A 16865-nucleotide genomic window follows, 5' to 3' on the forward strand; every position below is an offset into this window, starting at 1 on the left:
CTGAAATTTCAGAGTCTGTTCTGTTAGCCTCCTCCTCATTTTTGCATTTTAACTTCTTAAACATTCTGCAGACATATAAATAGCCCTCCATATTTTGTGCCTGAACATTACAAAAACATTCTTTTTCATTGTGGCATTAGAATGTGTACCTGCTGGGTAGAATAATTCAGGAGTTTCTTAAGCACATAGCAGTCTGGAAAGATAAAGGATTTTTTAAGCTTTTGTTCAGAGATGACTGTAATATTTCTCCATTTGAACACCTCCCATCATAAAGCATTAACCAGATAAATTCCATTTCTGTATAGAGGGGATACAAACACTTTATTATTTTGTCTGCAGTGAGCAATCTGTTACTTATAATTAAATGTTAACAACTTTAAATACAAATTTTAATAAAATAATCAGCCTTGACTTCAAAAAGTGACTGTTTCCATCTTGAAAGATCATCTTGAGACCAAGGGAAATCACCACTGTGCTGAAGACTGAAACGGGTCTGAAGATTGAAGACTGAAACTGGTCACCAAAAAAAATCTTTTTTGAGTTCATGACTGATTTTTTGTTAAAGTTAGATTTTGATCACTGTGTTTCTCAAATATGTCACCAAACATTATTCATTCTGAATATGAATACAAAAAGTACTACAAGATGCCAAAAAACTTGTTGGTACAAACAATGATTGTTCACAATGATCATTCTTTATTTTCATTGTACAATTACATGAGAAATAGGTTACATTTGAAAATTTTCAGATGCTTACAAAACTTTATTTTCATTAAGTTACCAGTATGAGTGTTACTCGAACAACTTATTTCATAATAAATCAGCATTTGAGATTCAAAGTTACTGCCAAACAACAGATCAACCTGAATTTCATTGTATATCAATACAAATAAATGTGTATTTTTGAGAATTTTTGGAAGTTACTGGTTGTGTGCATAATGTAATTTGTACTAAATCGGCTTTTGTGATTTAGTTACTGAAGCAAATATTCTAACATAAATATTGTGTCTCATTTAGTTTTCCCTTAAAGAGAAGTATCTCTTATCTACAATTATCAAAAACTAACTCTATTTTCGAGTTTGCTAATAACTATAACTAACCTCAAAAAGTTTTAGGAAATCAGTAATTTTTGACAAATTGCCTGTTGGCTTCTGTCTCGAGTTTTTTGCCCAACATTTGTTTGATAATTTTTCTGACTTTTTGCTAGCACAAGTGGCTGGCATCATCAAAACTTCACCCTCCATTGCTGATGATGGACTGGAATCAAGCTCATAGCCACAGAATTATATGCACCTGGCACACCAACGTCCAAGGGCTTTTCCAAGGTTCTCCTCTTGCTACCTGCAATGGTCGTTCGCTACAACACAGAAATCCAGGATCCATTCACCTTGGGGCTTTCTTCTTTCTTGTTGAAGCTACTTTCACGTTTGTGTGTTTCTGTAGCTTCTCTGAACAAGCACATGTGATAGCTCTTCTCTACAGCAAGAACTTCAGTGTTGGCAAACTCTGTTATGTGATCGGTCTCACACAGCACATGCTCTTCCGTGGTAGATTCCTCCACCTGCGCCAAGCTGCAATGCGCTTATGCTTTGTGACCCTAGTATTTATTGATCATCCACTACTCCTGACAGTTTTCCGCATGTATACAGTATGTGGTATATTACCGGCACTTGGGTCCCTTTTCTCCTGTGTCAATCTGAGACACTCTTTGATCTTCTTTGTTGGCTTATAAATAGTCTTTACGCCAAGTTTGCGAAATATATAGTTGATTCTCTCTGTCACTCTGGGAATGTATGGCAGAAAGGTCATACCCAACATTTCTTTTTCCGATGTGTCACTTCACTAAGACTGTATGACTGTTTGTGACTTCTTATGTAACTGGTGTTGTATCTCACATCTGAGTTGCACCGGTTCACATATTTGTCTTGCTCACACTACGAGCGTATTAATACTGCCTCGTTTCTGGCTTGCGTGGAGATTCGACAGTTTGTGCAGTGTGTGTCAGTTTTCGAAATGCGCTGTGTCCCAGGTTTTCACCATCCCTTGTGACCAGCACATCTAGAAAGAGTAGCTGTTTGTCCTTTTCTAGCTCCATGGTAAATTTTATATTAGCATGGAGGCTGTTCAAGTGTCTGCGGAAGACACTAAGCTGTTCCTCACCATAGTTCGACACAGCGAAGGTACCATCGACATATCTGTACCACACCTTAGGTTTACAAGGTGTCAAGTCCAGTGCTTGTGCTTCAGAATGTTCCATGAAGAAGTTTTTGGACCAAGAGGACTGCCCATGGCGATGCCTTCCACCTGTTCGTAGATGATGACATTCCACATGAAATAGCTCATGTGGAGATGCGCATGAAAGAGCTTGGTCATATCTTGCAGGGAAATGGAACCAATGGGCTCCAGGGAATCAAAGGGTGGCACTTAGGTAAACAAAGAAACAACATCAAAGCTGACCGAATCTTCTGCTCATAGTCTTTGATCTTTATTACGATGGTCACATTTCCCTGTTCGGCAGACAATACCAATACATTCTGGTCAGCTTTAAGACCCTTGATATCTTGTACACTTCTTTCTTCACGTTGCAAGCTGATAGTTTTTCTAGACGCAGTCTCCTGTCTGCTTCAGTGCATATTTCCTCAGCTCTAGATCCAAATGGCTGCTTCAGTATTGGCGATGATGTCCTTCATAGGTATAGTTCTCGGGACAGTAGCGAAATTAACTCCTTTTAGAAGAACAGACTGTTCCTCTTTGGTCAATTGTCAATCAGTGAGTTTGACCGGTGTGCGTGACATGTTGGGAATTGCCTTGTCAACCTGCTCCCGGCATCTTACAAACTTTTTCTCCTGTCACTCAGAGCAGCACTCAAGTTTGTTCTGTATGCTCCTGCGAATGGTGATGTCAATCTTGTCCCACTCGTCTTGGTGAATTCTGCTGTTCAGCTGATAGAAAATGTCCAAAAGTTCCTCATCTGTTCTTGCCAAATATCTCTATGTTGCATGAACTCATTCTGTCATATACAGAATGTACTTGGGCAGTGGTGAATAGGCGCATATATTTGAAGAACCTCGGTGTAGTTCTTTCATCCTAGAACCATGACAGAAAGGTGAGAGAGAGAGAGAGAGAGAGAGAGAGAGAGAGAGAGAGAGAGAGAGAGAGAGAGAGAAATCACACTTTCTTCTTCCATCGTTGGTCAGGCATTGGTACAATCTGCAAATCCTCTTCCTGTAGAGGTTTAGTACAAAACGGTTTACCTTTTCATGGCCACTTGTTGACAAACTGCCTGTTGGCTTCTATCTTTGGTTCTTTGCTAACATGAGTGGCTGACATTGTCAAAGCTTCACCCTTCATTTCTGTACCTGGCATGCCAATGCACAAGGGCTTTTCTGTGGTCATTTCTGGTGTGGTTCTCCTCCTGCAATAGTCATTCGCCACAACACAGGAATCCAGGACCCGCTCACCTTAAGGCTTTCTTCTTTCTTGTTGAAGCTATTCTCATGTTTGTGTATTTCTACAGCTATTCTGAACAACTGGGTGCGATAGCTCCTCTCTACAGCAAGAACTTCCACATCAGCGAATTTTACTACGTGGTCTGTCTCACACAGCGCGTGCTCTGCCATGGCCAACTTCTCCTGACCCAACCTGCAATGCTGCTTACGTTCTGTGATCCTGGTGTTGATTGAGCATCCAGTCATTCAAACATAACCTTTTCCGCATATACATGGTATGCAATATATTCCCAACATTGCATGTGGGTCACTCTTCTCCTTTGTCGATTTGAGACACTCTTTGATCTTTTTTGTCAGTTTATAAATAGTCTGTGCAACATACAGCTGATTCTGTCTATCACTCAGGGAATATATGGCAGAAAGCCCGTGCCTGATATTTATTTTTCCGATGTGTCACCTGCTATGAGTATTTGACTCTGTGACACTTCTTATGTAACTGGTGGAGTACCCACTGCCCCTCAGAACACATTCCTAAGACACTTGAACAGCCTCCATGCTGACATAAAATTTACCATGGAGGTAAAAGAGGACAAACAGCTACTCTTTCTTGATGTGCTGGTAACGCGAGGTGGTGAAAACATGGGACACAGCGTGTATCGAAAACTGACACACACGGGCCAGTAGATGCACAAACTGACAAGTCACCACCTGACCCAGAAAAGAGGCATGATTAATATGCTTGTAACATATGCAAGACAAATATGTGAGCCGCAGCACCTCATATGCGAGATAAAACACCTTAAAAGAATTCTAAAGAGCAATCGATACTCCAACAGTAACATAAAAAGTTTCACAGACTCTAAACACTCGGCGAAGTGACACATGTACATGAGGAAAATTTTATGTTGAAATGACTGGACAATCAATCAACACTAGGATCACAGATCATAAGCAACATTGTAGCTTGGGGCAGATGGAGGAATCTGGCATGGCAGAGCATGCACTGTGTAAGACCAAGCACACAGTAAAATTTGTCATCACAGAAGGTTTTGCTATAGACAGGAGCTATCACACCCGCTTGTTCAGAGAAGCTATAGAAATACACAAACATGAGAATAGCTTCAACAAGAAAGAAGAAAGCCTTAATGGGTCCTGGATTTCCGTATTGCAGTGAACCATCATTGCAGGTAGCAAGGAGGGAACCACACTGGAAACAACCACAGAAAAGCCCTTGGATGCTGCCATGCCAGGTACATGTAATCTGCGGCTGTGAGCTCAACTCTAGTCCACCATCAGCAATGGAGATTGAAGCTTTCACCGTGCCAGGCATTCATGCTAGCAAGACATCAGAAAAATCATCAAACAAACGTCTGTCACAGAACCAAAGACAGAAGCCAACAGGCAGTTTGTCAACAAGTGGCCATGAAAGTCTTAACAATTTTACTAGTAATTTTTACCACAAGTTTTTCTGCTGCCTTAACAGAAATTTTGAATCATGTATTTGCTTCACTTCAGTAGTTTCTTTAGCTCAAGAGACAGAAAAGATTATAAGTATTCTTAAATTTAAAGTTATTTGTTCGCTGTCCTGCAATACAATGCACCAGCCAAAATGCTGCTCCATTGTAAACGCTATTCTTGAACACAGGATGAGTTGTTGATGTTTGTAAGCAGCTGGGAACCACTCGACTACTGTCAAATGATTGACAGCTGCTACGAATAAGTGTGTTGGAAAAGCTACCAAGTCATGTACATGTGGTACCAGTACCAAAAGTGCCTCAAGTATTATCCTCTCCTGTGGATCCTGTCTCCTCTGCAGAGAGTACGAGATCTGTCATTACTTGTCCTCTTGACTGCAAGTGGCATTAGAATGGCAGATCTAGGAATCTTGCACACTGTCGACAGTGACCAGGGAGGACTCGGCGTGCTATATCGATCTCCCTAACCAGCAAGTCAAGGCACTGTCTTTCACTGAAACTGAAACTGAACCTGAGCCAATGAGACTCACTTCACCTGTTTTGGAGAACCCTGTTCTGTCTGGTGTCAAGAGCAGGCAAGTGCAAAAGGGTAGGCTCTATTAATTGTTGGCAGTCCAAACATATGGCAAATGATGGTTCACCTCAGGGAAATGGCAGCAAGGGACAAGAAAGGAAACTAGGTGCTCTCAGTGCCTGGGAGCCTCAGTCAACATACTGAAGAGGCTATTCCAGCAGCCACTGATAGAACAGTGTGCAAGAAAATGTGAACTGCAGTGCACGTTGGAGCAAAAGATGCCTGTCGTCTGGGCTCCGAGGTCATACTTGGAGGAACATTCCAGCAACTGTCAGAGAAGGTTGACAAGACCAGCCTTAGGCAAGAAGTTTCAAGGATGCTCACAATTTGCAGCATTGTCCCCAGAAATGATCTTGGTCCCTGGTTCTGAGTTGAGCTTCAGGACTGAACCAGATACTTTGTAAGTTCTGTGACAAGCTAGGCTACAATATCCTGGACTTGCGCCATAGAGATGAGAACTGTAGAGCGCCCCTAAATGGGTCAGATGTGCACTGCAAATCACAGGCAGCTACCTAGATAGCAGACTATATGTGGGGTGCACACAAGGGTTTTTTAATTAGGTGACTCTCCATCCAATCCAGATAACGATAGTTGTAGGAAACCCGGAAGTATCAGTGTAAGATCGAAAGAAATGCCTCCAACAGGTGAGAGTATTAATAACCTAGTGGTTAACTGTTGAAGCATTCACAACAAAGTGCCAGAGTTTGAAGTGCTCCTGAAAAGCAGTGAAGCTCACATAATACTATGTGGTTGAAACACAAAATTGTAGGTAGTAAGATTTTTAGGGAAAATTTAAGTGTGTATCAAAATGATAGGCTAATCGGAAATGGATGTGGCGATTTGTCACAGCAGACAAGAGATTCAAATCCAAAGAGATACAAACTGTAGTTGCATGTAAGAATGTTTGGGCAAGACTATGTATCAAGGGTGGGCATAAAATGGTGACTGGTTCCTTCTACAGCCCATGAGACCCATCTTTTGATGTAACCAAAAACTTAACAGAAAACCTCAATTACCTTGTACATAAGTTCCCCAACCATACTGTAATCATTTGTGGAGACTTTACTTATCCAACAAACAATTGGGAAAATTACAGTTTTGTTAGTGGTGGGCATGATAAGACACCCCATGGAACATTGTTAAATGCTTTCTCTGAAAACTACCAGGAAAAGATAGTTTGGAACCCCACTCGTGATGGAAATATATTGAATCTAATGGCAACAAACAGATCTGATTTCTTTGTGGCTGTCCACATCAAAAATTGTGTCAGTGATCATTATGTGGTTGTGGTAACAATGATAACCAAAGAACAAATGGCAACTAAAACAAGCAGAAAGATATATACGTGTTCAGTAAACTAGATAAAAAATCAATAGTGTCACATCAAACTTTCAGCACTGGGAAGGAACATGTAGAGGAACTATGGCTCAAGTTTCAAAGAATAGTTGACCATGCACTGGATAGATATGGACCCAGTAGAACACATCATAATGGAAGGGATCCTCCATGGTATACAGTCACTGTAAAGAAATAGACACTATTGCATAATAGGTGTAAAACAAAGCATAGGACTGTAGATAGAGAAGTGCTGAATGAAACATGTGTAGCTGCCAAGAAGTCAATGCATGAAGCCTTCAGTGACTACCACAGCAGAATATTGTCAAATGATCTTTCACAAAACATAAAGAAATTCTGGTTGTACGTAAAGGCTGTTAGTGGCACCAAAGTTAGTTTCTAGTCCCTGAAACTGAGGGTATCAAAGCAAAAACTGAAATGCTTAACTCTGTTTTCAAATGTTCCTTTACAAAGAAAAACCTAGATTAATAGCCCCAATTTAATCCTTGTACCACTGAAGAGATGGCTGAAATCAGTATTAGTGTCACTTGTGTTGAGAAACAATTGAAATCATTAAAATTAAACAAAGCTCCAGGGCACAACAGAATGCCTATCAGATCCTACATTGAATTTGTGGCCGAGTTAGCCCCTCTTCTAACTATAATCTATCGCAGATTGCTCAAACAAAAATCTGCGCCCAGTAGTTGGAAGAAAGCACAGATATCAACTGTCTGCAAGAAGGGTAGTAGAAGTGATCCACAAGATTACCATCCAATATCCTTGGCATTGATTTCTTGTAGAATCTTAAAACACACACTGAGCTCAAATATAATGAGGTATCTTGAAAAAATGACTTTCTCCATGCCAACCTGCGTGGATTCTGAAAACCTCAATCATGTGAAACCTAACTCGCACTTTTCTCACATGACATACTAAAAGCTTTGGATCAAGGTAGTCAGGTAGGTGAAGTATTTTTTGACTTCCAAAAAGCATTTGACTCAGTACAACACCTACGCTTATTGTCGAAAGTTCAATCAGACGGGGTATCAGGTGAAATTTGGAAATGGATTAAGGACTTCCTGGTACCAAGGATGCAGCATGTTATCTCAGATGGAGAGTCATCGTCAGATGTAGAAGTAGCTTCGGGTGTGTCCCAGGGACCCTTGCTGTTCATGTTATATGTTAATGACCTTGCAGAAAATATTAATAGTAACCCCGGACTTTTTGCAAATGCTGCAGTTATCTATAATGAAGCACTGCCTGAAAGAAGCTGCATAAATATTCAGTCAGAGCTTGATAACATTTCAATGTGGTTCAAAGACTGTCAACTTGCTTCAATTCTTCAGAAATGTAAAAATGTGCACTTCACAAAATGAAAAAAACATAGTCTCCTATGGCTATAACATCAATGAGACACAGCTGGGATCAGCCAACACATACAAATTCCTGGGTGTAACACTTTTTATGGATATGAAATGGAATGACCATGTAGGCTCCATTGTGGGTAAAGCAGGTGGTAGACTTTGGTATACTGGTAGGACACTGGAAAAATGCAATTAGTCTACAAAGGAGATTGCTAACAAATCACTCGTGTGACCCATTCTAGAACATTGTTCAAGTATGTGGGACCCATACCAAATAGGAGGATACTGAATACACATGAGAAGGGCTGCACTAATGGTCACAGACTTCTTTGACTCATGGGCGACTGTTACAGTGATGCTGAAAAAACTGAACTGGCAGACTCTTGAAGACAGATGTAACCTATCCTGAGAAACAACATGAGTAATTTAGAAGTAGATATCCTTGGAGTAGTGGAGCAACTTAAATCACTTAATAAAAGAAAGTCTTTTGATCCAGACTGTATACCAATTAGGTTCCTTTGCAACAGCTCCATATTTAAAAATCATATACAACCATTCGTTTTATGAAAGATCCATACCCAAAGACTGGAAAGTTAAACAGGTCACACAAATATTCAAGAAAGTCAATAGTAGTAATCTACCAAATTACAGGCCCATACCACTAATGTTGATACGCAGCAGGAGTCTGGAACATATATTGTGTTCAAACATTATCAATTACCTCAAAGAGGACAGTCTATTGACACACAGTCAACATAGATTTACGAAACATTGTTCTTTGAAACACAATTAGCTCTTCACTCACACTAAGTGTTGACTGCTATCAACAAAGGACTTCAAATTGATTCCATATTTCTAGATTTCCAAAAGGCCCCATAACGAGCAAGCACGTTGTAATCAAATTGCGTGCCTATGGTATATCGTCTCAGTTATGTGACTGGATTCGTGATTTCCTGTCAGAGGTAGTAACTGATGGAAAGTCACTGAGTAAAACAGAAGTGATTTCTGGCACACTCCAAGATAGTGTTATAAGGCAGATGACATTGTCGTTTACCACCTAGTACAGTCATCAGAAGATCAAAACAAATTGCAAAATGATTTAGAAGAGAAATCTGTATGGTGTAAAAACTGGCATTTGACCCTAAATAATGAGAAGTAAAAGATATCTGTATGGCACAAAAACTGGCAACTGACCTTAAATAATGAGAAATGTGAGGTCATCCACACGAGTGCTAAACGAAACCTGTTAAACCTTGGTTACACGACAAATCAATTAAATTTAAAGGCTATAAATTCAACTAAATACCTAGGAATTACAATTATAAATGACTTAAATTGGAAATAACACATAGAAAATGTTGTGGGGAAGGCGAACAAAAGACTGCATTTTATTGGCAAAACACTTAGAAGATGCAACACATCTACTAAAGAGACTGCCTACACTACATTTGTCCGTCCTCTGTTGGAGTACTGCTGCGTGGTGGGGGATCACTACCAAATAGGGCTAATGGAGTACATTGAAAAAGTTCAAAGAAGGGCAGCACATTTTGTATTATCGATAAATAGTGGACAGAGTGTCATAGACATGACACAGGAATTGGTGTGGGCATCATTAAAACAAAGATGTTTCTCGTTGCAGTGGGATCTTCTCACGAAATTGCAATCACCGACTTTCTCCTCTGAATGCGAAAGTATTTTGTGGATGCCGACCTACACAGTGAGAAATAATCATCATAAGACAATAAGGGAAATCAAAGCTCACATGGAAAGATACAGAAGTTTGCTTTTTCTGTATGCTGTTCAAGAGTGGAATAATACGGAATTATTGTGAAAATGGTTTGATGAACCCTCTGCCAGGCACTTAAGTGTGATCTGCAGAGTATCGATGTAGATGTAGGCGAAAGTCTACTAACAAAGGTTCAAGAAACAGTTTTAAATAATGACACTAGGAATATATCACAACCTCCTACTTATCACTCACATAGGGATCATGAGGACAGAATTAGACTAATTACAGCATGGACAAAGGCATTCAATCATTCTTTCCATGCTCCATACGTGGGAGGGAGGGAGGGAGGGAGGGAGGGGGAGGGGGGAGGGGGGCAGGAGGGGGGAGAGGGAGGGGGAGGGAGGGAGAGGGAGAGAGAGAATCATAATAACTGAATCTTAAGTTTTCAGGATATATAAGTTCCTTTCATAGCTAAATACAAGATGAAACATGGGCAATGTTAACAGGAGTTTTGGGAAAAGGTTGGCCACGTACTTCGGGGCATACATGAACCACCAAACAGGGAAAGAGCTCAGGGAGATTCTGAGCATCACAACAATATTCTATCACTTGAGGTTCCTCTCCTTTTCTAATGTAGTCTGTCATTCTTTGGCTTCCAATTTATTAGTACACTGCTGTTTATGCAGCTCTCTAATTACTCTTTTCCAAGTTTATGTAGCTTCATGCCCAATCTGTTGCATTTTAACTGGCTGCAAATTCCTGTGCCTCCAAAATGGTGAACCAGTTAATTTGTCTGCATTTACTTACATTTGTTCATTCAATCTGTCTGTCTGTCTCCATACATTATTTCCCATTACAACTCTTACACTTTCCTTTCTTTCGATCTTTTCTTCTACTGTTGCATAAGACAAGAGTTTTTAAGGCTCACAATTTAATCGTAACTTTATAAATAGATGTTCCTATCAGCAATATCATAAGTGCCATTTGAATTAAGTATAATTCTAGTTTTGTTATCTGTGCTTAAGACATTGTAAAGAAAATGAATTACTCACGCACATCAATAACAAATGAAAGTACAAATGCAACAAGCAGAACATTTGAACAGATACTGCAGAACAAAAAATGATGTTCAAGACTCAATGAGTAGTTTCGTGTATAGATGGAAAAAAAATACCGTCAAGCACTAAGAAATATTACTCCAAAATATCTGGTGCGCATAATTTTTCCTCTTGATTGACACTACAACCTATTACACTCAATTTGATTCCCATTCCCTGTTTAGTATGCCCATCTATAGCATGTATTGATAGGAACACAGAGATGATGCACCTCGTTACAATAGCCACTGTCTGTGACCATCAAGGGTGGACCTGTCATGTCACGTAGGCCACGCCTCTCACACAAGAGTTAAGGCAGCCACCCAGCTAGTATTGTATTGTGCCACTGTATGAAGTCATATTGCTATGACTACTACAACCCCATTTGGATTCTGGACTGCCTTGTTTATAGTACCGGTATACATCTTAATGATTTCCCCTTAGTGACGAGTAAGCCATTTTTTAATACTAAATGGGCAGTTCAGAAATATCTTCCCCTTTGGCACTGAAGCATTCACCATGCACGTCGACAACACTTTAGTCATGCACAAACTGTGGCAGCTGCCATTGGCAATACAGTTGCCCGCAACACATTGAGCAGTGTTTTGGCATGTGGAAAACCCAGGTACCTGGGGGCTCTGTGTTATCGAACTGGTTGCCAGCACCCCATACCACCAGGGACCTGTGGCAACACACTGCTCTACATAGTCACAGCAGCTGATTAGGCAGTTCTATCAGTGCTGCAGAACCTGATGTTGGCTCTTACTATTTCCAGACAGTTACCGGAGTTTCAGCTAAACGCTGGAACTGCTGTGTCTTTAACCAATGAGGATACATAACAGCAGGTTTGCTCACCTTACTGCAAAAGCCTCAGTGATGGGTTGTGTCTTACTGCCAAACACAATGTCTCTCCCAGAGAACTGTCGCTTACAGCTTTTAAAACGTCAAGTGCGTGCTAACATTCTTGGTAGTGAAGTCGACTATCACTTTTAACATTTTTGACTTAAATGTATTTACAGAACTTGTTTTAAAACTACTGGTGCATGTAAATATAGTGTCCAAAACAGAGCCATTTTCTTATATAGATCCTCTTTGCAATATGTATGAAGAAATTTAAGAGCCATCAATACGTTGTGTAAAAAATTTTACTGCTCAACCTCTATGAAACCATGACTGGTACCAAAATTTTGTAGAGCTTGCACAATGCCATTTGCTGTTAAGAGACGCTGATCAGGCAGAGACCTCTGGTTTCAGAAACTGGGTATCATTTCACCAGTCTCAGCCAGTCAATAGATGATGCTCATGGTTATCATTGTAAAACCAAATGGGTCTCTACAACTATCAATGCTCAGTCCAATGTAAAACCTAATGGATCTTTACAAATTTGTCACGATTTCAAGATAATAATCAATGCTCAGTCCAACACTGATCTCTATCCTATGACTTGCCCAGAGGAGTTAACAAAACTAGCTGGGGGCCAATATTTTCTAAATTATATTTAAAAGAAGCTTATTCACAGTTTCTGTTAGATAGTGAATCAATATCATTGCTGGTCTTAAACACACCATCTGGCTTGCACCAGTATAATCATATCCTTTTCGAAGTTGCTAGTTTCCCTGCCATCTTCCAAACTGATTCAGGGCATTCTACACTGTATTAACTATTTAGATGATGCCATCACTGCATGAGCAATGTAAGTGGAATACCACAGGAACCTGGATCCCTCATTAAGTGGCTCCTGGAAAATTTATGTTGTAAATTAGACAAGTGCAGTTCTTTCAGAACCAGCATTAAATACCTAGAGCACATCCTCATTATCAAGAGCATTATGTCCACATGTGACCATTTCAGTGCAATAATCAATATGCCATCACCCACCAACCTCAAACAATTAGTCTGATTTTGGCAAGATCATTTAATACGCAACACTTATTCCCAAAGCAGGACGAGTCACCCATTCACTCAACCATCTGCGCAGAAGGGGTATCAAATTTGTGTGTTCAGTTTTCTGCTAACAGGCTTTTCAATGCTTTAAGGACTCTCCCAAAACAGCACAATACCCGATGCCACATACGTCGAGGCTACAGTTCATACTCAAGACCCATGTGTCGCAGTACAGGATTGCATCAGTTTTGTTACATAATTGTCAGATGACTCTGAAAGACCAATCACCTACACCATCAAAATAAACTGTTCCCAAGTCGAGAAGGAGGCTCTAGCAACTATTTACTGCAGCAAGAAGTTCCACTTGCATTTGTGCAGCAGCAAATATGACCTGTTAACTGACCACAAATGCTTAATACCAATTTTTGGGCATCAATCTAAGCACCCAGAAAAAGACAGCTCAGCACGTACAGCTGTAGGTATTGTTTTTAAACAAATATAATAACAAAATTCCTTTTGTCCCACACATAAATGCAGACCCCCGTCCCGCCTTCCTCTCAGCCTCAACACAGAATTTATTTTGCACTTTATCAGGACCCACAACAGACCCTGGACAAATATCCACAATGACACACAAGGTAGCCACAGCATCGGCTCACAACCCACTTCTGTGAAAACTTTTGTCAGCATCCAGAGTGGTCGGGGCACTTACCAAACGAAGCAACTATTTTTGCTTAATTTCACAAATGGCATCTTAACAATGATTGCTGATGACTCTGAAAGCCGGGTCATCATCCGTCCCCCACTTCGGCCCCTCACATATTCCAGCTACTTTATGCCTCACGCTGGGGGACAATACGCATGATGGCATTAGCCCAGCAGCACATATAGTGGCCTGGTATTGATGCTGACATTAATTGTGTATGTTGCTCATCGTGCCTGCTTCTCGAACTGAGCATCCCTGGCACAACATTTTTCTCTGTGGCCATGCCCAGACCATCCATGGTAAAGGGTACACACTGATTTTGCCAGGCCATTTCAGGCAGCTTTGTAGTTGCTGGTGACAGACACTCTCTCCAACATCCCCACTGTGGGCATCAGCACCTACAGTGGGTTTCAGCAGTGATACACAGACGATGCACCTTGCTACAAGTCCTTCTGTGACTGCCATGAGTGGAACTAGCGTGTCTTGTGGGCGGACAGAAGACACTGCACTGTCCATAACATCTTGTTTTCACTGCATAATTCACCCCATAATCTGTTTATATGTTACTTTCAGCACTGGCAGAAAACAGGAAATGTAAATAGAGAAACAAGGATTGAATTTCAAGTAAATACCGGCGGTAACAGGGGGGGGGGGGGGGGGAAGAGAGAGTGAATGTATAGCAGACCAACTGTCATGTTTTACATCATCATTAGTCCAACTGTGCAACAGGTCTCAGAAAAAATGCATCTCTAAATATGTAGTGACACATCCAAAAATTTTAGAAACTACTTTCTATATTTGTCATAAACAATATTCATTTGTTCTCTCTTGCAAATGTAACAACACCAAACTGATTCCACATGAAATAAAATTACAACTAATTGGCTCAGACTGTTCAGCTGCTTTATCAGCAAATAGATTACGGAGACAATCAAAATGACATGCACTATATAGTGAGCAGTTACCTTTACCCACGCAGTTGCTTGTATTACAACCACATTTTTTATGTATAATGTTAATTTCCTCTTAATTCTTAAATCAGGACATTCCTGAATTTCTTCTTTCACGGGAAAAGAAGGGAATCAGTGTTTAACCTCCTCTACATCTTTGAAAGAAGTCCTATCTACTGTTCCTGCTTTCTGTACATGACTTAACATTTTAAAAACCTGTACACAGAACTCAAGAGTTTCAACTAAATTTAAAAAGTAATTATAAGAAATTGTTAAACTGATGAACCAAAAAAGTCAAAAGGTTCTGGTTAAATGTGCAGGCAAGTGAAGTATTTTATTTAAATTAATAATATGATTTTAAAAAAATATGTATCATACCTGGTTTTTGCGATAATCTTGCTGACTAAGTCTCAGAATACGATAACACAGACGGAAGATATATTTGTACGGTGCATGGCGGGGATCCCCAAGCTCTTCAATCCTAAGAAATGGTCCTTCACCTTCTCCACTTTCAAGGAATGGTGCCTGAAGTATTTTGAATAGCTGTTTAAGTATATATTGTTCACGGAGGAGCTTTTGTCGATCTCTGTTTGGATTCTGAACCACAAGATCCAGTGCTTCTGATTTATTCTGTTCGTTTTCAAGTCCCGCAATGAAATAAACTATATCCTGCAGCAGACTTGTAACAGCTCTGAAAAATTTTAAATAAACAAATTTTAAAATTATAGTTATAAAAAAGTGAAATATGAGTATATTTGTAAATATGGAATATAAATCAATTACTTTTTGCATAATACAGCAGCTCACTAAATCCTCAATTTAGCCTTAAGTTATACTTAACAAAATAACAAGTGTAGCTATTATTAAAACTTAACCAGTTGCTAATCAGAATCTTTCGGGATGAGTAATTTACACTACCAAACCACCTTGAGAATTCTAGCATTGTGGTTAAACTTTTCTAACTGTATGTTCTTAAAATGCAACAAATAAACAACTTGAAGTCAGTGTAAAGCTATAACTGCATTTAACATGATCACACTAATTTATTTCAAAAAACATTTCCAAATTACAATTCTACATTTCTACCTGTCAACTGTGTATATATTCCTATGACACTTCACTTCACTCCACTCTAATAAAAATATTATTATATTTTCATTCTGCCCTCTGAAGTATCACAATCTGCAGGTTCCACTGGACAAACCAGAGCATATGAAAGCTACGCCCTAGTGGAAAATGAATACACTAAAGCAATGGCACAACATGACTCATGTTTCACTCTCAGTTCATACGTGTTGTTAATAAATTATTACAATCATACACGATGTACTTCTCTTGGATGACACTTTCAGTATTTTGTATAACAACCTCTACTTACAACACTGTTTTGCAATTCTGCAGAGATACAATCACATAGTTCTGTTCTAGCCGGAGGGGCCACTCAGCCCCGCACCCACAGGCAGTCGTGGGTAGGTCAGGCAGACAGCTGACGAGTGGAGAAACAGCTGACAGGTGTGGAAACAGCTGACAGATGGGGAAAAGACTTCACAGGTCAACACCTAGGAAGCCGATCTGTGGCCTACGTGATATACTGACCCAGATGAGCACTCAGGCAGCCGAGCTGTTGACTAGATGATCGCACTTCCCTGGATGAGCACCCACAGTCAGGGGTGGCCAACTGACTTGTGTGCACACACAATGCCTGCAGTAAGGTTACACGGCAGGTAGTCTATATATCTGTGCCTGGCTGCAGACAAGCTCATGAGTGTCTGAGCTCTGCATAACTACTATACCTGACATCTACTTGCATGTGCTTACATAAGTCTAGCATTGTTCTTCCTTTACACGGTTTACCCCCAAGAAATATCTCTATTAGTAAACTGACTATTCCTTGATCACTCTGTATGGGTCCTATCAAATAATCTCCTCTTTTAGTGATGTTTTGATGCAAATTTCTTTTCTCCATGATTAGATTCAGTACTTTTTGTCTTCAGTAGTTATATGAACATTCCATCTAATCTTCAGCATTCTTCTGCAACACCACATTTCCTGTTAGCATGTGGAATTATTATATCTGAGTTGACCACCTTAGTGATCTTCACAAAGTCAGTTTTGTTGAGTGTGTGTCATTGTTCTCAGATGAAATACCAACCCCTATGTCAACACGAGTGGAGCCTTGCACACATAAGCAAGCCTAATACAACTAAGTTTACCCGATAACGACTGTTACTCTTCGACAGCCATCCACACTGTCATTGACACGTACAACCTCAGGTTGATGTTTGTACTATCTTCACAATCA

At 40.0% G+C, this 16865-nt stretch overlaps 1 protein-coding gene across 1 annotated transcript in view; it reads right to left on the reverse strand.

Moving 5' to 3' along the window:
- The window catches only part of LOC126248830 (inositol 1,4,5-trisphosphate receptor), a 367806-nt gene that overhangs the window by 273952 nt on the left and 76989 nt on the right, over positions 1–16865 (reverse strand). The window contains exon 11 of the mRNA XM_049950243.1: positions 14942–15254. Within this exon, the coding sequence (XP_049806200.1) occupies positions 14942–15254 (313 nt within the window). The remainder of the gene's footprint in view (positions 1–14941; positions 15255–16865) is intronic.

Source organism: Schistocerca nitens, chromosome 3, assembly GCF_023898315.1.
Source record: "Schistocerca nitens isolate TAMUIC-IGC-003100 chromosome 3, iqSchNite1.1, whole genome shotgun sequence".
In the NCBI taxonomy this organism is placed as follows: Eukaryota; Metazoa; Arthropoda; class Insecta; order Orthoptera; family Acrididae; genus Schistocerca; species Schistocerca nitens.